General features: G+C 55.4%; 9 protein-coding genes across 9 annotated transcripts; 4 read left to right on the top strand and 5 right to left on the bottom strand.

Annotated features, from left to right (window-relative positions):
- Nucleotides 1-1,297: 1,297 nt before the first annotated feature.
- Nucleotides 1,298-3,366, bottom strand: BJ171DRAFT_551739 (uncharacterized protein; the record flags this gene model as incomplete). The annotated part of the gene is made up of 4 exons (XM_053113052.1): nt 1,298-1,320; nt 1,466-2,986; nt 3,036-3,243; nt 3,359-3,366. The coding sequence occupies 3 exons, from the start codon at nt 3,364-3,366 to the stop codon at nt 1,784-1,786; spliced, it is 1,419 nt and encodes a 472-aa protein (XP_052961419.1). The 3' UTR covers nt 1,298-1,320; nt 1,466-1,783.
- Nucleotides 3,367-3,684: 318 nt separating this feature from the next.
- Nucleotides 3,685-4,892, bottom strand: BJ171DRAFT_551742 (uncharacterized protein). The gene has a single exon (XM_053113053.1). The coding sequence runs from the start codon at nt 4,664-4,666 to the stop codon at nt 3,764-3,766; it is 903 nt and encodes a 300-aa protein (XP_052961420.1). The 5' UTR covers nt 4,667-4,892; the 3' UTR covers nt 3,685-3,763.
- BJ171DRAFT_625679 (uncharacterized protein) lies at nt 4,332-5,519 on the bottom strand (the record flags this gene model as incomplete). The annotated part of the gene is made up of 1 exon (XM_053115512.1): nt 4,332-5,519. The coding sequence occupies one exon, from the start codon at nt 5,517-5,519 to the stop codon at nt 4,800-4,802; it is 720 nt and encodes a 239-aa protein (XP_052961421.1). The 3' UTR covers nt 4,332-4,799.
- A 1,776-nt stretch (nt 5,520-7,295) lies between these two features.
- BJ171DRAFT_593491 (uncharacterized protein) lies at nt 7,296-7,850 on the top strand (the record flags this gene model as incomplete). Its single annotated transcript, XM_053114516.1, has 1 exon — nt 7,296-7,850. One exon carries the CDS (start codon nt 7,296-7,298, stop codon nt 7,848-7,850), a length of 555 nt encoding a protein of 184 aa, XP_052961422.1.
- A 2,209-nt stretch (nt 7,851-10,059) lies between these two features.
- On the top strand, nt 10,060-10,980 carry BJ171DRAFT_436044 (kinase-like domain-containing protein; the record flags this gene model as incomplete). The annotated part of the gene is made up of 1 exon (XM_053107953.1): nt 10,060-10,980. One exon carries the CDS (start codon nt 10,060-10,062, stop codon nt 10,978-10,980), a length of 921 nt encoding a protein of 306 aa, XP_052961423.1.
- A 163-nt stretch (nt 10,981-11,143) lies between these two features.
- On the bottom strand, nt 11,144-11,783 carry BJ171DRAFT_593493 (uncharacterized protein; the record flags this gene model as incomplete). Its single annotated transcript, XM_053114517.1, has 2 exons — nt 11,144-11,168; nt 11,251-11,783. The coding sequence occupies 2 exons, from the start codon at nt 11,781-11,783 to the stop codon at nt 11,144-11,146; spliced, it is 558 nt and encodes a 185-aa protein (XP_052961424.1).
- A 188-nt stretch (nt 11,784-11,971) lies between these two features.
- On the top strand, nt 11,972-12,908 carry BJ171DRAFT_593494 (uncharacterized protein; the record flags this gene model as incomplete). The annotated part of the gene is made up of 2 exons (XM_053114518.1): nt 11,972-12,638; nt 12,790-12,908. The coding sequence occupies 2 exons, from the start codon at nt 11,972-11,974 to the stop codon at nt 12,906-12,908; spliced, it is 786 nt and encodes a 261-aa protein (XP_052961425.1).
- A 6,467-nt stretch (nt 12,909-19,375) lies between these two features.
- BJ171DRAFT_625688 (uncharacterized protein) lies at nt 19,376-20,579 on the bottom strand. Its single transcript, XM_053115513.1, has one exon. It carries the CDS (start codon nt 20,559-20,561, stop codon nt 19,416-19,418), a length of 1,146 nt encoding a protein of 381 aa, XP_052961426.1. The 5' UTR covers nt 20,562-20,579; the 3' UTR covers nt 19,376-19,415.
- Nucleotides 20,580-21,230: 651 nt separating this feature from the next.
- BJ171DRAFT_593500 (uncharacterized protein) lies at nt 21,231-22,667 on the top strand (the record flags this gene model as incomplete). Its single annotated transcript, XM_053114519.1, has 4 exons — nt 21,231-21,726; nt 21,856-21,935; nt 22,077-22,530; nt 22,609-22,667. 4 exons carry the CDS (start codon nt 21,231-21,233, stop codon nt 22,665-22,667), a joined length of 1,089 nt encoding a protein of 362 aa, XP_052961427.1.
- Between the last annotated feature and the right edge of the window lie 1,197 nt (nt 22,668-23,864).

Below are 23,864 nucleotides of genomic sequence, written 5' to 3' on the forward strand. Positions count from 1 at the left end.
GAAAGGCCAGAAGGGGAAGCCATTGGTAAAAGAGATAGAGAAGGGGACGGGGCAAAGGCAGGGCAAGTGGGGGGTTGTTGAAGGTCTTGCCAAGTGTCAAGACTGGACAACGGGGCAAGCAGGGAAGTGCGCAAGAGTCCTAATGCAAGACTCGAACGTAGGGAGAGGAGCGGGGACTGGACTGGGACACAGAGTGTCAAGTGTGAAGCCAAAGTTTTATTCTAGATCCAAGGCTTAGGATACTAAAAATACAAAGTGGCAAGACGAAGGCAAAAGACAGAGGCTGGTCGGAGGGCTATTTATGCGAGCGCCAAGGATCGACGCTGCAGAGCGAGGGGGCAGGAGCGAAGCAGCGGCGGGGAGGGCGAAGCAGCGAGCGAAGCAGGTGGCGGCCGTGACTCGGGATCCGTGAGTCAGCGGGCGTCAGTGGCGGCGGCTTGGCGGCGCCAAGGCGTCAGGCGGCGTCGAGGCGGCGTCGTGGGCGTAACCCATGACCAACAGCAAGGGAGCGGGAACGGAACACAGGCAGCGCGCGTGCTTGCGGTAAGACAACAAGGCAGCACAGCGCGGGAAACAAACAAACAGAAGGAAGGGAAAGCACTAAGACAGGCAAACAGAAAGGAAAGGGCAAGGGTAAAGGAAGGGAGTGGGCAAAGGCAGAGGGTGTTCATGACAGAAGCCCAGTCAAAGAAGTTGTTGCCCAAGTACCGAGGACCGTTCAAGATAGCGGCCCGACCCAGTCCCCTCAACTACCTGTTGGACTTGCCACCTGGAAGCAAGCTCCATCCTGTCTTCCATGTGTCCAAGCTGCGTCGCCACACGACCCGCAGTCCAGCACAGTTCCCCGACGCCGACGAAGGTGTCCCGGACGACGCACCACTGGAAGACGACCTCGGACAATACTATACTCAAGAATATGAAGTCGAAAGGATCGTGAGGCACAAGAAAGTGGCTGATGGGTCACTTCGGTTTTATGTCAAGTGGGTTGGTTACCCACACTCGGGCAACACATGGCAAACACTGGAGGACTTGTCCCATGCACCCGAGGAGCTGAGTAAATACGGTAAACACCTCGAGGAGCCCCAAATAAAGAGCACACGCAGGGCTCCTCGCAGGAAGCCTTCTTAAGTGTGGGAGTGTAGGAGATGGTATCTCCGACGCTGTGCTGCGCGTACTGCGCGTACTGCGCGGCGCAGTGGGTCGTGACCTGTGCTGCGCTTTGCGTTTTCACGCACCGCAGGCAGGCCACCGCAGGGTATACCTGCGGGTTGCCCCCGTTCCCCCCCGTTTGTCTGGAGTTCGGTTTTATCGTGAATAAACGTAAGTGCTCCCCGAGCTCACCCGTCCGCTAGAGTAGCCTAGCACCGCCCTGTTCTGCCCCGTCCTGTCTTGTCTTGTACCCCCTCCCTCCCCGTCTTGCCCCAACGTCCCAGTAGTGGACGTTACACCAGTTCTTTTGCCGCAGGACAGCAACCAGCCTATTCAGAAAGTACTCGTTGATCAGATCACCCCCGCCCAAGATGATACACCTGGGCGTGGTCAGAGGAAGTTGTTCTATGGGGTCTTCGAGGCTGCCAACGTAGACGTCGTCAGTGGTGACTTGCTGCAAAAGCCATGGCCACATGCGGGCAAAGATGTCGTCGCCCAGGTTGCTTCGGTCGTAGTATCCCAGCACGATGATCATGAATGAGGAAAGGATGAAAATGACGCCACCGGCTGATCTCTATACTGATATTTTTTTTCAACCTGCTTGAGCTCCTGATGGATGGACATGTGAAGCAAATCAAGCTCTCGCTGGTGTCAATTCACGAACTTTGATGATGATCTTTTTAATTGTCTCGGGATTGTGCCATTCTGATTTGTCTGCTCTGTCGCTGTAAACAACTCCACCAGAGCTCAAGGTCTCCATATCTTCATAGAGTTGGGTTTTCTTGATACCGATGAAGCGGGTAATATCGAGAGAACCGTCTCTCTTGCGCTGGGTAATCAGCTCATCGGCCTTCTCTTGGACCAAGGTATATGCGAGTAGGATGCCAGTCAACGCACACATCTGGAACATGAGGTTGGCATAGGTATCAATATGGTCCTTAAGATAGACATCAGCATAGTAATCCAGATTATCCGTTTGACTTCTCTTAGTTTCATAGTCAACGGCCTTGCGAGTTGTAGCAGCCGCTTGGGCATCAGCATTTGCGTAGCTGTACATCAACTTTTGGCGGTCATCGGCGTTTGTAAAGGGTTCCATATCACCGGTTCTATGGATTTTACTGAGTGATTTATTGAATGCATTCATGACAGAGCTCACGATATTCGAGGAATTCATGGTGAATCCCCATGACATGAAAAACTCCTTAAGCGTGCGCTTAGCGCCTCCGGCAGCGTCTGCATTGATAATACCCATACTGAGCAAACTTGGAATGACTTTATCGAAGGCAGTGCTCAGCGCCTTGACGACATCGTTGGCAAGTTGGAGGGTTTTGGCATTGTCGTTGTTGGCCCCTGAAATGCGGTTCTCCTTGGGGATCAGTCCGCCGGCAAACGCGTGGTATCCAATGACCTTTCTGTTGCCGACATCGGAAAGGAAATCCATCAGTGGTTGTTCGGCCTTCTTGAGCATAGTTTCCGAGACAAACTTGTAGATCTCCTGAACCTCGCTATCGTCCATGATGATCTGACCGGGCACCCATCCCTTTGGAGGAGGGGGAATACCGCGCTTCAGCCAACCCTCAGCAGTATCCCAGTGTGGGTATGTCATCTGGGCCCAGTCGTTCAGCTTGACCGAGTTCAATATCTTGCCTCGCAAATCGCCCGTAAAGGTTTGCTGGTCGGCAGTGAGCGAGTACCACGGATGGGCCATTGGAGTTCGATAGGCGGTGAATGGGTTCTTCTTCTGCACAACGATATCAAAGTGCGTGTCGTAGGGAATGACCTTGTAATCCAAACCGGTCTTCTCGGAGAGGGCCTTCAGCTGGGCGTTGAACAACGGCTTCGGGCTCAATACCAGTGCCGACAAAGTCGGACTTGCGGATGCGGACCGCAAAGACGTTGGGATCGGTGGCAGTCAAAGACGATGCTGTCGCGGTGAGCGGGTGTGCAGATGCAGATCCAAGCGGGTTCAAGGCACCGAGTGAGCCGAGCGACAGGTTCAGAGCATGGGTTGCATCGCTGATCGAGGAAATCGGGGTCACGGTCGACTTTGTCTCCTTCCACTCGAGCATGTTCTTGTTGAGCTTTTCGATGTTGCTATTCATCTTCTTGAGATATGTCTTCAGAGTATCCGCTTGCTTGCTTCCCTTCTTGGAGTCATCATCATCATCATCATCATCATCGTCGTCGGCATCAGCGTCATCGCTGGCACCTGCCCATTGATCGGGATAACCATAATCAGAGCGGATTGCCATGTACGGGCGATTATCTTCGCCTCGTGCGATCTGGCCTTCGCACAAAGGATCTTCCTGTGGCTGGTGTTGCTTCTTCTTGCCAAACCAGCCGCTCAAGAACCCGCCTCCAGACTTCTCCCTCCCAGACATGTCATATGCGCCATCAACCATCTCCTCATTGGGAACAGAGTCGACGGGCCGGATGATAATGATAGCGGCACCGAATGACTTATGGGGGCGAGGTGTGCGATACTGGGCAACCTCTCGACTACTACTCGGTCGTCTGTGTGGGCGTTCGTCATCATACTGATACGAAGAGTATTTATTGTCCATCTGTGCACAGTACTGCTGATACAAACAGAGAATATTTTTTTCGCTCCGCTCTACTCCTCAGTGGGCTGTTCCTCGGAGGAGGAAGTCTCTTGCTCCTGCTGCTCGGCATCGCCAGTCGTGCGCTTGCAAGGAAGCATAGAGGGGACGTCAGTGTTCACAAAGGCAGGTGCGTTCTCGGCGAAAAAGTCAATGTCGCCAATGTTGCTGTCGCCGCTGCTCAACACTCTGATCTGCCAGAGACGCAGAGTCAAGGACGAGTTGTTGTTCCTGCCAAGGAAGAGCTTGGTGATCTCGACGATGGGGATGACGCGGGCATTGGCACTGAGGACCTGCTCGACATTGCTGGGGTTGACGTCGATCAACTTATTGCCGGCCTCGGTGAACTTGACGTCGTACTTGCCGGCACGGAAGGCGTTCGGGTTTTGAGGGTCGCGGTCGATGCTCACCTTGATGTTGGGAGGATAGGCGATTCCGGTCTGGCCGATCTTGGTGGTGACGGTACCCTTGTAGCGATCGGCGACCTGGTTGCGACTCAATTCACGGCGCTCGTTAGGGAACAAGGGAACGGCGAGGTTCTTGCTCTTCTGGACCTGGAGATCGATCATACGCTCGTCGAGTTCGACGAGTTTATGGTAGACCGCTTCGAGGATAGGATCGGTCTCATGGCCGTCGAGGCTGAGGCACATGGTGATCTTGCCATTGTCGCTGGGAGCGGTAGCGTTGGCGACAACCTTGTCGTTTTCTTTGTTGTCGGTCCAGAGCTTGGCTGCGAAGGGAAGGCTCATCTCGGGGAGCTTGAGCTTGATCGTGTCGCGGGAAGTGCCGTAGTTGACAAAAGCAAAGTTGCCATAGGAGTTAGAAAATGGTTTGGGATCAGTGATGGTGATCTTACTGACGTCAAGGTCCTTGATGTCAACGATGCCGTGGTTCTGAGTGGCCTTGAAGGAAGACATGGCTAGGATAGTAGTAGGTGAAGAGAAGAAAACGCAGAAAAATGATGCGATAGAAGTGAGAGAGGGAAAGTCGATGGTGCGCTGCTTTTAAGCGTTGGTGGGAACGACTTTGCATCGAGCCTGGTCGTGATCACTACTGCGCCACGATTTCGGCAGGGACGTTAACAGGGTCCGCGGCGGGGACGGGGTCTTCCGTTGTTGTCGCCGTGGCGGGCTCGTCCTGAGCTTCCAGCTTGGGCTTGCGTAGAAAGTGTGGGTTAAGATAAGTCTGCAGGTTAAAGTACGAGACCCCCAGGGAACCACTCTTGTCGATCGGGTGACGGATCGGGCCCAGCAGCTGAGCGAGCTTCTCGTCGGGGTGGATCACCCGGCGGTTCTCGGTGTCCTCGAGACTATGCTTTTTGACATAGTCGATAACAGACGAAGTGACGGTGGTGCGGGCAATCTCTTGGTCGGCGGGGATGCCCAAGAATTCGCACATGGCAGCGGAGACCTTTGTGGGCTTGGCGAAGCCGCTGGGCTTGCGCGGAGCTGTCAGCCTGGCAGCGGCGTCATCCGCGGTCGACGTGTCATCTCCGCCGGCTTGCGTCTTCCGCTTGCGGGACTGGGAGACCGCCGCCTTCTGGGCCAGGCGGTTGTAGCGGTCTTGGCTCTGCTGGGCGGTGCGCATCTCGCGCTGGTAGGTGGCCTTGGCCGACTTAATCAGCTCGATCGTCTTGCGCGCAGTGGACACGTCATCGCGGAGATTGCTGATCAGGCGTTCGGCGAGCGGCAGAAAGCTGGCGACCGGATCGGCAGCGACAGCAGGAGCAGCAGCAGGTGCGGGGGTGGGGGTGTCTGTGTTCTGGGACATCTTGGCTCGATATACTATATGGGTGAGAAATTCTTTATTGCTCTTCAGCGCAGGGGAACAACATGAAAGGGGCGCGGATCATGTCTACCATGATACGCAAGTATGCGATCTCAAATACATAAGTGCCAGTGCTATGAATCGTAATTTTGGTGTAGCTCTGTGGCGAGTCTGCGGGGGCTGTATAACGGACCGGGTCGTCACAGCTGCCAATATCCTCCACTACCGCCTGCCAGTCCTTAAAGTTCAGCGCAGTAACACTTCCATCCTTGCCGACGGTGCTTATGTGCGTTGTGTCCTTGTGACGACCGGTGTTGTAGATTTTTCGGGTAGACGAAAGGCTACCGGACTGATTGACTCGATTGACACCGTTGGTGAATGGGATGTAGACGGACAGGGGCACTTCGTCGAACGGGACGTACAGACGGGCGTTGAAGGTGAAATCCATACCCATCGGTGTGAAGCCCGCTAATTCTTCGCAAAGGTAAGACTTGCTCTGGGGTGAGAGCTTTGTCTTCCTCTGAATGGACTCTTGTGTCTCGTCAGTATCGATTCCGAACAAACCAAGTACATTGTTGCGCTTGGTTGTGTAAATAGCCATGATACGCCTCTTTAGATCTTCGGTGATCTCGACTTCCGAGAGGACGATCACAAATCGAAGTAGATTGCGGACTCGATCCAGGACATAGACTACCCAGGGGAGGTTGCATGGCAATGGCAAGCCATTGTACTAGGTCCGTCGTTTGTCGGTCGAGCGTCCCAGCCACCGTTGACATTGACAAAACCTTGGCGCAAGCAATAATGGCTGGATGGTGACGTCGGACTTGGTCGGAGTATGGGTAGACGAGCTGGTAATCACCGCCCATGTTGTAGCCGATCCTATCCAGGTCAACGACATTATCGTCACCGTCGCGCAATTCTGGGATGGTGTACGAGAGCGCAAACAAGCGTGGGTTGCGCTTGGCTTCATGGAGGCACTCGAGCACACACAGGAAGCTGACGTAGTTGAATAAGGCGGTGCTAACTCCAGCGAATTGAACTTCATCTACCAATGCTTCGTTCGCAATCCGTTCCGTGATGTACCGGGCTGCTATACTTGAGATCGACCAGGAGTGAATGATACCATCTTCATTGCTGAGTGTGGCAGCGGGCGTCTGATCGCTGATGATCGTGTGCCACAAGAGGGTACTCGGTGGCTTCGGTGGTGAAGTGAACATCGAGGCGAGCTTTAGGTACCCGGCTTTGCAGCGAGAAATTGTCGTTTTGCGACTCGATCCACGACCGATGGATCCGGATTGCTTTTTCTTGACCGATCCTTGCTCCCTTCGGGCCGAACGGTTGCACTGAGCTTGTGGCGCCGGAAGCGCAATGGGTGTCTTGAGACACTCGATCGCCGGAGCGGGGGGCTGTTTTCGTTCTTCGAGTGGCGGTTCCTCAATCAGGATCGACGTCTGATTCATCGGATTCAAGGCCGTTGAACAAATGATAAGTTGAAAAATCCGCTGCCGATATGGTCATAATAGTGCGCTGGCGAAGTTTGATCTGGGAGGATGATGGGGTCTGGGGAGACGACTCCGCTCTTGGGCGGAAGTTTCACGTCGGTGCTGCGCCACCCTTGCAACATCGGGATCAGCTGAGGCCCACGAGAATCATATAGATCAGAACGAAGAGATAGACGAGCATGGTTGCGATGGTTGCGTACGACATGCGTGCGGATGTGCTGCGTTTGCTGCGATCAGGCTCACATTTTTTCCCCAGCGCTTGCCATCGATCGTCCAAATGAATACCAAGATCCAGCCGAGCCGCCCCGTCCTGGGTATCCCGCCTCGAACGACATCCGAATGGATCGATACCCCGCCTCCAAAGCAGAGGGAACGCAATTACTTTATTTGCGTCGAGTCCATCAAGCGTGCACCTGTCTATCCGTCTCCGGCAGAGTATCGCTTCCCGATCCTCCAGCCCTTGCGCGATGTCATTCGTGTCGAGCTCGTTGGAGGGACCTTGCCGTCGACACCGGCCACGACGCCGCCCTATGTCATCCTTGATGTTAATGAGCTGAACCACATGGATGTCGGCAGTGCAAACGGTGCCTTCAATGTGCTCTTTACCGCCCCCGGAGCCGGCTCGTCCACCCACAGCATCGTGCAGACGCAAATGACCCAGACAACGACACTGATCTGCCAGCCGTCCATCCCCAGACTCAATTACCTGTCGATCGCCTTGCGTGCCCCCGACGGCACTCTCATGGACTATGGCACCGGCTTTGATCCGTCAAACCAGCACATGCTCATGTTCAAGTTCACGGTCTTGGAGGCCTTTGGGCAGCTACCTTAAGGGAGAAGCGTGAGTGTCTGCTGAATGGCAGAAGCAGTGCGTGGGTTAGTGGGACTGTACGGATACAAGAGTCCCTTGGAATCGACCACAAAGAGCGTCGGGAACCCGTTGACACCCAGGATCTCTGAAATCTGCCGTTGCTTCACACCGTCAAAGTGAAAGACCGGGAAGGGTGCATTGCGAAGCTCCTTGGCAAGCCGGTGGCAGTGGCCGCATGTCGTCATATATGCGACCACCAGGGCCTTGCGACCCAGAGCACGCCTGAATCGTACCGGAGTCCCTGGCTGCATTCCGAAATCAAGATCGACCCGCGGCTCGATCGGCTGTCCAAAGGTCGTGAATACGTCTTCATTGTGCCGCTTGTGCTTCAGAGGCGGCAGTGGGCTGAATGGTGCAAACTCGATCATTGCTGTCTTCTACATCAATAAAAATTTTTGTTGGACCCAGGTCATGGGAACGGAATGAGCAACATCCGCGCAAACGTCATCGTCTCTGAGGCATCCACCCTCGAGATCTATAGCGACCGTGTGCTTTGCCAGGCCGTCTCGCTCTCAAGCACCGCAACCAATGCACTCTACACCATCGGCGGCATCCAGTGCGGGGCCAGCGTGTCCGTTGCCACCTCCGTTCAGACACCGGCTCTCTCGTCACCTACCAGCGACTTGTCCTTGAACGGAACCACCCTCCAGGTCCTTTGCCCACAAACGAATCAACAGGGCCTCAGCGTCGAGGGGAACTTGGCATGTGGCTCTGAGCTCTCGGTTGGCTCGGTATTCTCGGTCTCGGCTGCAAACGGGCTGGCTTGCTCGGCTGATGCGGCTTTCACCGGAGCACTCTCGGCCGGTGACGTCTCAGCGTCGACCATAGACCTGTCCACTTCGCTATCTGCACCGAGCGTCACAGCCACTTCGTTGAGCGCTTCCTCGGCTACAGTGTCGTCCTTGAGCTGCACCACCATCAGCGTCAGCAGCGGCATCACTATCGACACTCTCAGTCTCACCAATGCCAGCTTTGAAAACCTCACGACCACGGTGTCTACGAACCTGGTGGACGTCTCGGTCGACACTCTTGCTGCTTCGTCGTCCGTATCGATCGGGTCCAGTGGCAGCTTCTCTTGTGCTGGCAGCACCAGCTTGGCAAGCGCATCGGTCTCGGGAACATTGACCGCTTCGGCCGTGAGCGTCTCTGGCACTCTCTCGGCGTCCACCGTCGATGCCGGGTCTGTTAGTTGCTCGGGTTCGGTCACGGCCACATCGTCCGTCGGTGCACCGGTCTTGACCGCATCCACGTCCATCGGCGCTCCTTCGGCATCCATCACCTCGCTCTCTGCCTCGTCGGTCTCTGCGGCTGACGTCACCGCCACCGACACCATCACGTGCCCGAGCCTCACTGTCAGCTCGGCGCTCTCGTCGACCGGGACGGCCGAGTTTGCGGGTCTCGGCGTGAGCACCACTGCCACAATTGCGACCCTGTCGGCCACCAATCTCACTGCAACGGCTGCAACGATCACCAACGCCAGCGTCTCGTCCGTGCTGACGGCAAATACCTTGGACTACACCGCCCTCAGCTCGGCATCCACCCAGATCTCGGCCAGCACCTCAATCCTCTCGGCTGGATGCGATTCCCTTCGGCTCGTGTCGCTTGCCAGCCCATCCACCACGACAAGTCGCAACCTGGCCCTCTTCACCCTGGGGGCGTCCTATTCAGACAGCGACTTTGAGTGCTGCCAGCTGGCATCCGAGTCGACCGACATGTACGTGCTGAGCTCGCGGGCGATGGGTGCCGGGCAGGTCCGCTCTGTCGGTGTGCGGGCAGGCACATCCGTGAGCCAGCCGCAGATCCTCGTCGACCCCTCGCTCATCACTCTCTCCTGCGACGTCAACGTCATGGGCGAGCTCTCGACTTCGTCGGATATCCGTCTCAAGACCGACATTGTCGATTACAACGTCCAAATGTACAACACCGCCCACAAGCTGCTCGACCTCGACATGATCGAGTACGTCCACACCAGAGATCCCGATGGACCGCGCCGGGTGGGTCTTATTGCCCAGCAGGTGCAGGAGCACTTTCCGCAATTCGTGAAGCAGGACCGGGACGGCTTTCTCGCCGTGCAGTATGATCATATGGTGCTGCCGCTCATGGCGTTGCTCAAGCGGGTGTGCGCCCAGATCGGGCTCGAGAATATCTAGGTCTCTGGGCGAGGTGAACCATGGTCGTCGTTAAGGATTACACCGTCCATATCAACCAGAGGCTCGGCAAGGGGTCGTATGGGACCGTCTATCGCGGATCCAAGAACGGCAAGACGTATGCGCTCAAGAAGACCACGATGGAGAAACCCGGGGAGCTCTCTGCCACGCTCATCAGGGAGATTGCCATTCTCAAGCGCCTTGCGGGCCACCCTAACATTGTGCAGCTGGAGGAGTTCTTCTTTGCTGACAACCTCAAGTTCACTTGGCTGGTCTTTGAGGAATACAAGACCACGCTGGACGCCCTCATCAAGAGCAAGGACGACGGGCTCTCCATGGACGAGACCTTCAAGTTCTCGTCCAATCTTATCGACGGACTCGTTTATATGGAGGAACAAGGGTGTATTCACCGGGATCTGAAGCCGGGCAACATTCTCGTTCACGCGGACGGGCACTGTGTCATTGCCGACTTTGGACTCGCCCGCATGGATCGCACCCTCTACAACGTCAAGCAGGACACATCCGTCGTGACGCTCTGGTACCGCGCACCCGAGATTCTGCTGGGGTGTATCGATTATACTCTGCAGGCGGATATGTGGAGTCTGGGATGTATTGTCTTTGAAATGTTCTTTGGGCAGCCTCTCATATCCACCAAGACAGGCCACGAACAACTCAGCGTCATCTTGACCATCATCGGCTCGGTCCCGCTCAAGACCTACAGTCTCAAGATCCCCACCAAGACCAGCGACCCGAACAGCGCAGCCTGGTATATGCACCTCGAGGGCAAACCCAATGGCATGTATCACCATCTGCGCAACGTCTTTGTCAAGGAGGAACAGCGGCACTGGGTCTGCAAGATGCTCGAGCTGGATCCAGCTCAGCGAGCAAGGCCAAGGGAATCAAAGGATGAATTGCTGGCCCTGATGCGCGCACAGCTCCTCTGATGGCGCACCAGCTTTTCATGGATCCGACCAAGCACCCGCTTCTTCTCAATGTCATATGGACGCAACAACCGCATGCACTGCTCAAAGGTGTACCAGCCCACCTGCTTGACTTCTCCAGCTTGGTGCAAATTGGAGAAATTCATTTCCCAGTCCGCCTCCCCTTTCATCTCGGCGAGGTAGTATACGTGCTTGTATTGGATGTCGTTGGTGCCCTTGAACTCTTCAATATACGTGTCTCTGTTGTTCAATCGCAGCTGGCTGTGCGGATACCCAGTCTCCTCCGTATATTCGCGCAATGCGGCATTCAGTGTGCTCTCGCGGACATTGCGCCGTCCCTTGGGGAAGCCAAACTCGGTGTGCGGCCATGTGCAGTGCGTGTGCTTGATGTAGTAGTGCTTGTCGACGCTGGTGTACTTGGCCTTGGCTTCGTCGTAGTCCATGGTATAGCATGGATTCTTGTGGTTCACCCAGAGCCGGTTCCAGATCTCGTCAAAGGACTCGTGGAGCAGCCGGTGTCTCTCTTGACAGGTCATCTCGCCAAAGAGCGTCATGAGCTGGGGTGTGCTGTAGATGCCGCGGATAAAGTCGATGTAGGCGTGCGTGTCCTTCCGCTGGATCATGCAGTAGACGAGATCGCCGTCGCGCGGGGCAATCAGCGTCTGGGATCGTGTGTTGATGAAGCTGTTGTGGACGTCGCAGTCATACGGTGTCCCGGGTACTGTCGATATCTGGTCGCCGGCGCGGAACCGCCGGTATGCAATGATCCCGTAGCTCGTCACCGGGAGCGTGCAGTCCCGGTACATGTGCCCGATCATCCCGCAATTCACACATCTGAAGTTGGCATAACCTCCGTTTCGTCGTCGGATTCTCCTGGTCGTCATTCTGCGACAAACGCGCACAAAGCTTTCCATATCCCCAGGATTTTTTGTTATGATTCGAGCACACTGGGTTTTTTTCTTGATAACAACCAGAACGAGACTAACCCGTCATCATGGAAACATCGGAATCCGAGACCACCGGAAACATGGGTGCGATCATCAATCTTCCTCAGCGCGTTTTGCAAATCCCAGAGCTCTCCATCGAGATCCTCTCCAATTTTGCAGACAATCCCGCGTCAATCAGACGAACCATTCAATCGAGCTCGGTTTTGTATCGCTTCTTCAGTAGCGATAATGGCTCCAATATGCTGGCGCGGAGGTTGTTTGCAAAGAGGTATCCTACAATTCAGTTTCCAACCCAGGTGTACGACATGGCCCAAAGACTCACACTCAAGGATTACGAAGACTTTCATTGCCTGTTTGATACGCTGTTGACCGAGATCGGTGACCTCAAAGCACCTCACGAGCGATTCCCTAGAACAATGAACGCAGCTGGGAAGCTGGTTGATGTATTCTGCTTCAGACTGAAGGAATTTATCGACTACGAACATACACTTACCAATCTGTTGGCTACTAAGGCCATATATAACAACTCTCATTATCTTAGATGGGAGAGCATCGAACACATTCTGAGATACGTTTATACAGTCCACTTTCCATGGAGAGTGAAACTCAACTCACCATTGGAGCCCCAAATTGTTCTTCCAGACGAAATAATTGATGAGGGTACTGATGAAGAATTCGACGACTACCCACCAGCTCGCGGTTATATCACCCCTCGTATCGCAGATAATGCAGCATGTCATTTTGCAAAATTATTTAACACAAATGGTGCGTATTCGAACAATTTCATCATGGCCCTATTCCAATACAACCATTTCATTCGATACACATGGCCTCTTCGCATACTTTACATTGCCTGTCAAATCAGAAGAATTCTACAACGACCCATCGAGACTCCTGGAAGACAAACCATTCTGGAGTTATTTGAAAGAAATGGAATTGACCACCGCAGGACGGGCCTCAGTGCGTATGATTACTTCCGAATAACTCTTCCACTCGAATACCAAAGGATCAAACTCGTCAATGGACGTATGGTAAGCACCACTGACTCACCAGTGGAATATTGGCTGGCTATGCGAGAGAAGATCTTTTGGGGCTCACGTATCTACCATAGCAGAGTGGAAACCACATTGGACAAAGACATAGATTCATCGTTCATCGCAGGTGTTCAACTGGACAATGAAATGTCCGCCAAAAGTTTTTTGTTCAGACTATTCGACACGCGTGTGGTGAGTTCGATCAATGATCCCATAAATCTTGACGTCATCAATACCTTTTTCCATACACAGCCCTATTCATCACTTGGTTCTATGTTCAAATCGCCGTGGGGGTTATGGATGTCACCTTCCAACGGAACCATCTCCGGCAATCAACCAACTGAAGAAAGTGCATCGCGGCTGCGAGAGGACCGGAGAGACTTCTTATCGAGGATCCCTGACACAATGCTGAAAACCTATCACACATATGCACCTTACATCATCCTCACAATGGTAGAACGCCGGAATGTTTACGAAAATTTGACATTGAAAGCAAGGGAACGGTCGTATATTGACTTGGAGGAGTTTCGGGCCACTCTGGACAATAAATTGGTAATGAGTTCAAACCGCCAACCACTTCAATTGACAGAGCTACTTCGTAAAGAGCCCTTGTATTCTGTTGCTGCGCCGTTCAATGCTTTGTGGTATTGTAAGGACCCTACGCTTCGTAATCAATACACCGAAATGTTTTGCGAAAATATGAAACGGCTAAAAGTGTTCTGGAACAGTACACATCCGTCCATGGGGTTTCCTGATTTTGACCAAGAGCATTGGAAGCTTGATCCCGAATACCACACTTACCAATCTGACGATGACGATTCCCAAACTGAAACCTCAAACTCAGACACAGACGATATCCAGAATACCACATACACACAATGAAACCCCTTCAGCTCATGAAATCCAACCAGCTGATTCCATCGGCACTCTGCAGAAGAGTGGCCTCGATGCCCATAAAGTAGAGCTGGTACAGCCCGTTCGTGGCGGTATTGGTGATGTTGAAGAGCAGTGCGACTTCGTCAAAGGCCCCGCAATCCAAGGCATCTTCTGCTCCGAAATCGAAGCAGTAGATTCCGCGTGTGCCGTCAATGTAGGAGATGGTATCTCCGACGCTGTGCTGCGCGTACTGCGCGTACTGCGCGGCGCAGTGGGTCGTGACCTGTGCTGCGCTTTGCGTTTTCACGCACCGCAGGCAGGCCACCGCAGGGTATACCTGCGGGTTGCCCCCGTTCCCCCCGTTTGTCTGGAGTTCGGTTTTATCGTGAATAAACGTAAGTGCTTCCCGAGCTCACCCGTCCGCTAGAGTAGCCTAGCACCGCCCTGTTCTGCCCTGTCCTGTCTTGTCTTGTACCCCCTCCCTCCCCGTCTTGCCCCAACGTCCCAGTAGTGGACGTTACATGGTAGCATCGGAAATCCTCGTCTTGTTTTCGTCCTGTTTGTCCTCTTTCTAGATCCTCAAGCTGGATCCCGCCTCTCTTGCCGACCGACTCTCCTCTCTGTCCCTGGAGCCTGCCCCTGCCATGAGCAACCCCCGCCCACTTCCGGAAGCCTTCCTCAAGACCTTCCGTGCCCCAGTGTTTACTGGGAAGAGCCGCTCCTCCTCGGTGGAGGACTGGCTGCAGCAACTCGAGGACTACCTCGATGCTGCCCAAGTCGCCCCCACCCACCACATCGTCGCCGCCAAGCTCTGCTTAAAGGACCAGGCGTACCGTTGGTACCGCCGCCAAGGGTTCGACGAGCAGAGCGAAGGTGTGTTTGACGACTTCAAGGACCGCCTCCGTCGCCGCTTCGGCAGCCCCAATGCTGAACTCATTGCCCGTGACAAGCTATACTCTCTCGTGCAGCGTGGTTCTGTGACCCGCTACATCGAGGAGTTTGAAGACCTCTCCTCCCAGATTGAGGAGCTGGGCTCTGCTGATGCGATGTACCTCTTCCAGAAGGGCCTCAAGCCCAAGATCAGAGAGTACATCGCCAGCAACCCTGATGCCCGCAAGTCCCTGGACGTGATGATGGACGTTGCCGAGAACCTCGACAACGTCCAGTACCATGGCCGCCAGTTCTACCCGCAGCTGGCAGGCGGCCATCGGTCTCATCACGTCCCAGCCCGTCCGCCTCGCCCGGCCCCGCCCGCAAGACCCATGCCTGAGCCCATGGACGTTGACGTCAACGCCATGGAGGCTCGTGGCCCTCCCCGCTCCCGGTTCCAGCAAGCTGCCACTGTCTCCCCCAAGGACAGACAGAAGCAGGAGGACCTCCGCCATGGTTCCTGCTTCTTCTGTCACCGACCGGGACACCAGGCCAAGGAGTGCCCCATGAAGTCGGGAAACGGCCGACCCTACTAGGTGGCTCTGGAGCCCTAGTAGGAGACCAACGCCGTGGATTGCTCAATGCAGTCCACGCGTCTCCAGAGGAAGTTCACCTCGCCCCCTCCCCCGAAGGAGAAACAAACCAAGTGTTGTGCGTCGTGCGAGAGGTGCATGGTGGCGCAAGCCGCCTGCCTCTCCACGAACGTGAAGAGAAAACCAAAATTGAAAACCAAAACAAAAAAGAAAATCAAGAACCCTTGAGGGACAGGACCGCCTGTGCCCTCACCCCTGTCAAGTCGTGTGTGTCGGATGCTTCCGACATGTGTCCGCAAGCCGTGGACGTCGTGTGCAATGGCGTGCTGACGCCGCAGGCCCCCGCAATGGCCGAACCCTATCCAAAATGTCCGAGTGGCCGTGATGAAGCCAACCAAGACCAAGTGTCGCCCGTTCCCCCAAGTCAAGTCATGGTGCAGGAGGCTGTGCAGGAGGACCATGAAGAGTCCCTGCTGTACCTCCCTGCCACCGTCCAAGGTCACACCGTCCGAATGATGGTGGACTCTGGAGCAAGCTGCAACTTTGTCAGCAGACGCTTGCTCCAGGAGCTCAACATACATGCAACCAAGAAGAAGTCGCCGATGAGTGTGGCGCTTGCAGACGATCGTGTGCAGCAGTGCACACACCAAGTGGTCCTGCGAGTGGCCCTCCATCCCAAGTACCATCCTGTCCTGTTGTTCCAAGTGATCGACACCAAGTTCGATGCCATCCTCGGCATGAGCTGGCTTGCTCGTGCCGAGCCGACTCCAGTCGTCGACTGGAAAGGCCGCACTGTCCGTGTTGGCCCTGACATTGTCCTGCAGGGCATGGCCTCACCCAACATGCCACCTCTCCTCTCAGCCATGCAATTCAAGAGGCTGATCAAGAAGGACACGTCGTTCCTCTGTGTCGTGCGTGAGGTCGACGACACCGACCAAGCCGGTCCCGGTCCCCCGCCTGTGGTGACCAAGCTGCTCGACGAGTACAAGGACGTATTCCCCGACCAGTTGCCACAATGCCTGCCACCCCAACGCACCGTCGATCATCGCATCGACATCGAACCAGGCTCGTCGCCTCCGTCAAGACCGACGTACCAACTGTCGCTGACGGAGATGGACGAACTCAAGCGCCAGTTGGATGACCTCCTCGCCCATGGGTTCATCCGCCCGAGCCAGTCACCGTATGGTGCACCAGTGCTCTTTGTCAAGAAGAAAGAAGGTGATCTCAGGATGTGCGTCGACTATCGCGCACTAAACAAACAGACCATCAAGAACACCTACCCGTTGCCCAGGATCGACGAGTTGATGGATCGTCTGAGTGGAGCAAAGGTCTTTAGCAAGATAGACCTCCGCTCAGGCTACCATCAGATCCGCATCCACGAGGATGATGTCCACAAGACCGCCTTCAGGACTCGCTACGGACTGTACGAGTTCCTAGTGCTGCCGTTCGGATTGACGAACGCACCTGCCACGTTCATGCAGCTGATGAACGATGTGTTCCGCCAAGAGCTCGACAACTCTGTCATCGTGTACCTGGATGATATCCTTGTGTACAGCAAGGATGAAGCGACCCATGAAGGTCATGTCGCCCGCGTGCTGGCCAAGCTACGCGAGCACAAGTTGTATGCCAAACTGTCCAAGTGTGAGTTCTTCAAGAATCAAGTCCCGTTCCTGGGACACGTTGTCTCAGGAAGAGGAATCGAAGTCGACCCCGCCAAGGTCAAGTCTGTGGTCGAGTGGCCGCCGCTCGCATGCGTCTCTGACGTGCAGTCGTTTCTCGGTCTCGTCAACTACTACCGCCGATTCATCCCCGATCTGGCGCGCACTGCCGGTCCACTCACAGACCTACTCCGCAAAGAGTGCCCCTTCGTGTGGGACCACCCACAACGCCAAGCGTTCGAGACCCTCAAGCACGCCTTGACGAACGCTCCTGTCCTCGCTGTGTTCGACCCGAACACGGATGTCTCCGTGCACACCGACGCCTCCGACTTTGCGGTGGGAGCTGTTTTGATGCAGGAGGGAAGGCCCGTTGCCTTCGAGTCGCGCAAACTGTCCCAACACGAGATCAACTATCCCGTGCACGAGAAGGAGCAGCTTGCGATCATCTACGCGCTGCAGAAGTTCCGAGTGTACCTCCACGGTACCGCCAAGCCCTTCAAGATTGTGACGGACCACCAGTCACTGCGTTACCTCGACACCAAGAAGAACCTGAGCCGACGCCAAGCGCGATGGATGGAGTTCCTCGCCGAGTACAACTACGAGGTTGTATACCAGAAAGGCAAACTCAATGTGGTGCCTGACGCACTGTCCCGACGCCCCGACTACCAATTGGCGTCACTGTACGAGTCGACTGTCAGTGTCGACAACACGATGCTGGATGTTGTCCGAGACAACATCGCCAACGACAAACAGTTCGGAGAACTGTTCCGAAAGGTGTCTAAGCTCCCCAAGGACGACGAATCATCCGAGTACACAGTGCGTGATGGCCTGCTCCTCCTGAAGAAGGACAGCCGTGTCTGTGTGCCGGACATTCCGTCGTTGAAGACCAAGTTGCTCCAAGAGGTCCACGACTCGCCCCTCGCTGGACACTTTGGAGTCGAGAAGACATACGACCGACTGGCCAAAGTCGCATACTGGCCTGGAATGAAGCGCACCGTCGAGAAGTACATCGAGTCCTGCCATACCTGCAAGATGGTCAAGTCACGCACGACCCGAGAGCAAGGATTGCTGCAACCCCTGCCTGTTCCCGACCGCCCCTGGACCAGCATGTCCATGGATCTCATCACGCATCTACCGACGACCAAGTTGGACCACGATGCAATCGCTGTCTTTGTCGACAGGTTCAGCAAGATGGCACACTTTGTGCCGTGCCAGACGACATGCTCCGCGCCTGACCTTGCACTGCTGTTCTTCAAGCATGTGTTCAAGCACCACGGCCTCCCAAAGTCCATCGTCAGTGATCGAGACCCCCGATTCACCTCCTTGTTTTGGACAAGTCTGTTCGACCATCTCGGCACCAAGCTGAACATGTCAACCTCGCACCACCAACAAACGGATGGACAGTCCGAGCGGACGATCCGCACCCTCGAGCAATACCTGAGGACATACGCCTCGACCAGCCAAGACGACTGGGACATACAGCTGAGTCATGCAGAGTTTGCATACAACACCGCCAAGTCGAGCACAACTGGCTTGAGCCCCTTTGAGGCGCTCTACGGATTCCAGCCTGATGTTCCCACCTCCTTGACACTGACCGAGTCCACGGCTGGATTGCCTCCCAAACCAAGTGCCTTTGTCAAAGATCATCAAGTCCGACACAAGATGATCGCCGACGCGCTCACGGATGCGCAACAAGTGATGGCGAAGTACTACGACCGCCGACACCAGGATGTCTCCTTTGAAGTTGGAGACCTTGTCTACCTGGACGCCGACAACATCAAGGTCCCCGAAGCCCAGTCAAAGAAGTTGTTGCCCAAGTACCGAGGACCGTTCAAGATAGCGGCCCGACCCAGTCCCCTCAACTACCTGTTGGACTTGCCACCTGGAAGCAAGCTCCATCCTGTCTTCCATGTGTCCAAGCTGCGTCGCCACACGACCCGCAGTCCAGCACAGTTCCCCGACGCCGACGAAGGTGTCCCGGACGACGCACCACTGGAAGACGACCTCGGACAATACTATACTCAAGAATATGAAGTCGAAAGGATCGTGAGGCACAAGAAAGTGGCTGATGGGTCACTTCGGTTTTATGTCAAGTGGGTTGGTTACCCACACTCGGGCAACACATGGCAAACACTGGAGGACTTGTCCCATGCACCCGAGGAGCTGAGTAAATACGGTAAACACCTCGAGGAGCCCCAAATAAAGAGCACACGCAGGGCTCCTCGCAGGAAGCCTTCTTAAGTGTGGGAGTGTAGGAGATGGTATCTCCGACGCTGTGCTGCGCGTACTGCGCGTACTGCGCGGCGCAGTGGGTCGTGACCTGTGCTGCGCTTTGCGTTTTCACGCACCGCAGGCAGGCCACCGCAGGGTATACCTGCGGGTTGCCCCCGTTCCCCCCGTTTGTCTGGAGTTCGGTTTTATCGTGAATAAACGTAAGTGCTTCCCGAGCTCACCCGTCCGCTAGAGTAGCCTAGCACCGCCCTGTTCTGCCCTGTCCTGTCTTGTCTTGTACCCCCTCCCTCCCCGTCTTGCCCCAACGTCCCAGTAGTGGACGTTACAGTCAAAGTCTGCATAGCCCGTCTTGATGCGGGGGAAGATCTCTGGCAGCTGGTAGAATCGGGGCTTGCCGTCCAGGGTCAGTGTGACGCTGGTGAAGAGACCCGTTGCCTCTGGATTAAACTTCCAGAGCAGCTTGTGGATCACCGACCGGAACGGGAGTACCACCTTGAATGACCCCGGTGAGACCGGTACGTCATAGTAGACCCAGGTGTTGAGCAGCTGAGTCTTTTGCACATCCGGGTCATTCACTGGTGCCGTCGGCCACATGCGATACTTGAAGAAGACGGCGGCATCCTGGAAGACTGCGGTTTGTGCGGGAATCGGTGGGTCTGTCGATGTGTGTGGAGTCGGTGCCGGTCCCAGCACTCCAGATGCGGCGGTTGCCCATATCACCCGGAACTTGAGCTGCATCGCCTGTACATCCGCAAAGAGGAACGGTGCATGGGGTGCTCTGATGAGAAAGCTTTGGGTGGTGGCTTGCGGGAGACTGAAATCACACAGTGGCTGGTAAAGCGTGAATCCGTCGGGAACTCGCCCGGCTGCAAGCTCATCCGCATAGTTCGTCGGCTCCAATGCCGAAACCGCTTCGAGCCACATGCCCGTCCACTGGTACAGGCGCATCGAGCCGACCCACATCTCGATCGAGTCGATTGCCCCGAACCCAGCTGCATTGGCAAAGCCACCGACGTTAACTTCGATCGTGAAATACAGCCACGTCTCCTCGAGCTGATCACCCAGCCAGGGAACGACCGCGGTCGTTGTCTTGCCAAAGTCGGTCACTTCCTGGAACTCGACTCGTGAGATGTTAATGCCGCTCTTGGGCTGCCCCTGGAAGAGCGCTCGCTCTTGCGGGCCGTATGTCGTGAGCTGCGTGAGTGCGGTTGCATTCGTCGACATTGTGGGTTCTTGGTGAGGGGTAGATAGAATATTCGGGCTGGGTCTCGTGCGTCTGATGGAGGCAAGAAATGTTCTTGGCCTAGAGAAGATCACAGCCATGCCCCCGCTCCACAACGTCGACATCACCAACGATAATGCCTTCCAGCTCATTGCTCAGTATATTGAGATTGCTCAGTCCAAGGGTGCTTACAAGCTGAACGATGCATTCCAGCTCAAGAAGGCCCTCGATGCCTGTGTCAGCGCCAAGTACGAGCCATTCGGAGAGAACGACCGCAACCCACGAGAGACGGCCAAGCGTATCCTGCTTCAGGGCATCTTTGTCGGACAGAACAAGGGTGCCTTTACGATCTCGGACTCGGTGCTCCTCGCCGATCTCATCCAGTTTACCGAGCTGGACGGTGGAGAGCTATTCGGTTCAACCAGCCATGGTCACGGAAAGCAAGTCTCGAAGCACAAGGAGAGGGAGTAGCTCCACCATCAAGAGAAAACGAGACCGATCCTTTCTGTTTTGCCTCGACATGATCAAGTCCAAGAGCGAAATGAGGACTTGGTGCATTGGGCTGGGAGGTCGACGCGATCACATGACCAAGGGGGTCAGGGTGGAGATGGCATGTTTCCTCCGCCCGCCGTGCCGCCGTGCGCGGCGATCCCAAGTCCAGCGGGGGATGAAGAGCAGAGATCGCCGCACCAGGGCGGCCCTGGCGAGGGACAACCATGTCTCCCAGGATGCCGAGACTGGTGGTATAAATGGTCGCCCTCGGGGCAGAGGAGCGAGATCAGCATCGACCCAGCTCCAGCCTCAGCTTCCTGCGTTCGACCATGGCTACTCCCTTTGCTCCCCCCGGTATCCAAGCTACCCCTACTGCGCCTGCTGCCCTTCCAGGTGTAGTTGTCCCAGCTGCCAGGCCTCCCGACTCTCCAATCCCCGACGTTTCCCTCAGCGACGTTCCCTTTGGTAGAAACAGCGTCACGATCGTGAAGACGCATCAGCGCTCTACTCACTGGGCGATGACGTTCGAAATGATCAATTCCGATTTTCGCCGGTCTGCCCTCAAGCAGATCACCTTTCCAGTGTTCACTGGATTTATTTGGTGTACCGAGTACATCCAGATCGCCCGTGTTTATATTTTTTTGATTCTGAAGTGCTTCCAGCACTATTTTGCCCCGATTGTTGCCGTTTTCCCCAATCTTTCTTATCTTCGCACCTTCGTTGCTACCCTCTTGAAGAAGAACAAGAAAATCCATGGCGCTGGTGACATCACTCCTTCCAATTGCCACAGGTTTGATCTTTTTGCCAATGTCTCTGACTTTGAAGGTTTTTATTCGATCTATTGCGCTGTTGTTCACCCCTTGAACCCAGCTGAACACAATCGCATTCACCAGTCCTTCGTGAACCACACTGTTGGCAAATATCGCGCTGTTGGGCCCTTCTGTTCTGCTATAGGATTGGGGTTTCGCCTGAGATTGCAGAATCTGACTACCCCCCTATCCAACACCCCCGTTTCACCTTTGATCAATCGCCCTGTAACTTGGTTTGTCCCCACCTTTTCTGCGTTTGTATCCATCTTTGTGGATGTCCCCAATGGGTTCAGGGTGCTGTGCAGCGTCAATTCTTTGTTATATCGCTTCGCAATCCCCCCTGCTGTTGCTCAAACCACCTCACAGCCCATCCTCACCACCAACGACGCGTACGACAGCGACTCTGAGTACGTTCCCTCGGACACCGATTCAGCAAGATCCTTCTGCTCTTCCGAGTCCGCCGAGTCCTCCAGCTCCACCGAGGTCGATGAACCCGCCGATTCGGTCGCTTCTGCCGAGTCCATGCAGCTGATCGACGACGAATACACCGTCGTCGACGAAGGCGTTGTTCCAGTTCAAGCCAGCATGCCCTCCAAGAATGCGGCGGCCTTTGAACACCCCAAGACCCCGACTCCTGCTGGCATCAGCGGTCCTCGCTTGATGCTCGTCGATGGCTTGGCTACTCCAATCACGCCAGCGGCCAAGAGCAACGACAAGATCAATGCCGCCCCGGTTCTCGCGACTCCCGATCCCCAGCCTGTGCCTGTGGTCGCGGCCGTTGTCGAGACAGTGATCGCTACTCCAAAGCCCGTTGTCCCTGGTGAGTGCTGCACGAACATAGCTGTTTTTCGCTCGACTGAGGACTGACGCTGATTCTTCTTTGCCACAGCACTGTAAGGAGTGAACAAGCGCAAGGACGAAGACCAAGTGCTTGGTATGAGCTTTATTAGCTTTTAGCCCCGAACACCAAAGAACAAGTTTTGTTCGAACTGGTGTTCAACATAGGCTCAGACATGCAGGGCTATTTATAGACCGGGAGAAGGTCGAGGGGCAAAAGTGGGCGAGAAGGGTGGAGCATCACAGAGAAGCGAGAAGGGGGTGCGAGAGTGGCTGGTGTGCAAGCGAGAGAGGCTTGGCACAGCCCGGGGACATGTGCCGAGCGGTGGGGGAGGCAGGAAACCAGTAGACGCGGGTGGCAACGGCGCGTGCTCATGCATGGGGGCAAACAAACACGTGGGGACTCATGATTGGTGCGGAGGGCGAGAGCATGCGGGACAATCTCATTGGTCCGTTGTGATGCTGGTCATCACACTATCTCCTCCTTAAACTACGGCGTGTTCCATCTTGAGTTCTCCTGGGGCCAGGCTTGTCTGGGTAGCGTCGGTGGTACTCCGCGGCCACCGTTGGGGCAAAGACAATGTCGGCGGGCTCCCAACTTCGATCGGTGACCGGGTAGCCTTTCCAATCGATGAGATAGTGCAGCTTTCCGCGCACGAACTTGGAGTCTAAGATCTCTTCGACCTCCCACTCCAAGTTCCCATCGATGACCACCGCAGGGGGCGGCGCTTGCACCCGACCCGGAAGCGAGTTCTTCTTGTAGGGCTCAAGAAGAGACACATGGAACACCGGGTGCACCTTTATGTCCTTTGGCAAGTCCAGGCGGAAAGCCAATGTCCCGACGGCCTCGAGGATGGTGAATGGTCCAATCCTCTGGTAATCCAGCTTCTTGCTTGGGCGAGTGGTGCTGATGTTACGAGTCAGCACCCAGACTTGATCGCCCGGACGCAAGTCGGGAGCCTGGGACCTCCGGAGATCTGAGAAGTGCTTGTAGTCAGACTTTGCCTTCTCAAGATTCTCCTTCAACAGTGCCAGGTTCCGCTGGAGATGTTCAACCCTCTCCGTGGCAGAGGGAACATCAGGGCCGCCAGCGACAACGGGGACTTCGAACCTTGGGTGGAACCCATAGGTTGCCAAGAATGGCGAGGCATGTGTTGACGAGTTCTCGAGGTTATTGTAAGAGAACTCGGCCAACGGCAGCAGCTCGGCCCAGTCATCTTGCTGATACGACGTGTAACAGCGCAGGTATTGGTTGATGACCTGGTTGACCCTCTCAGTCTGTCCATCGGTCTGGGGATGGAAGGCCGTGGACAGACT

This window comes from Polychytrium aggregatum (genome assembly GCF_025602895.1).
Source record: "Polychytrium aggregatum strain JEL109 chromosome Unknown BJ171scaffold_275, whole genome shotgun sequence".
NCBI classification, from domain to species: domain Eukaryota; kingdom Fungi; phylum Chytridiomycota; class Chytridiomycetes; order Polychytriales; genus Polychytrium; species Polychytrium aggregatum.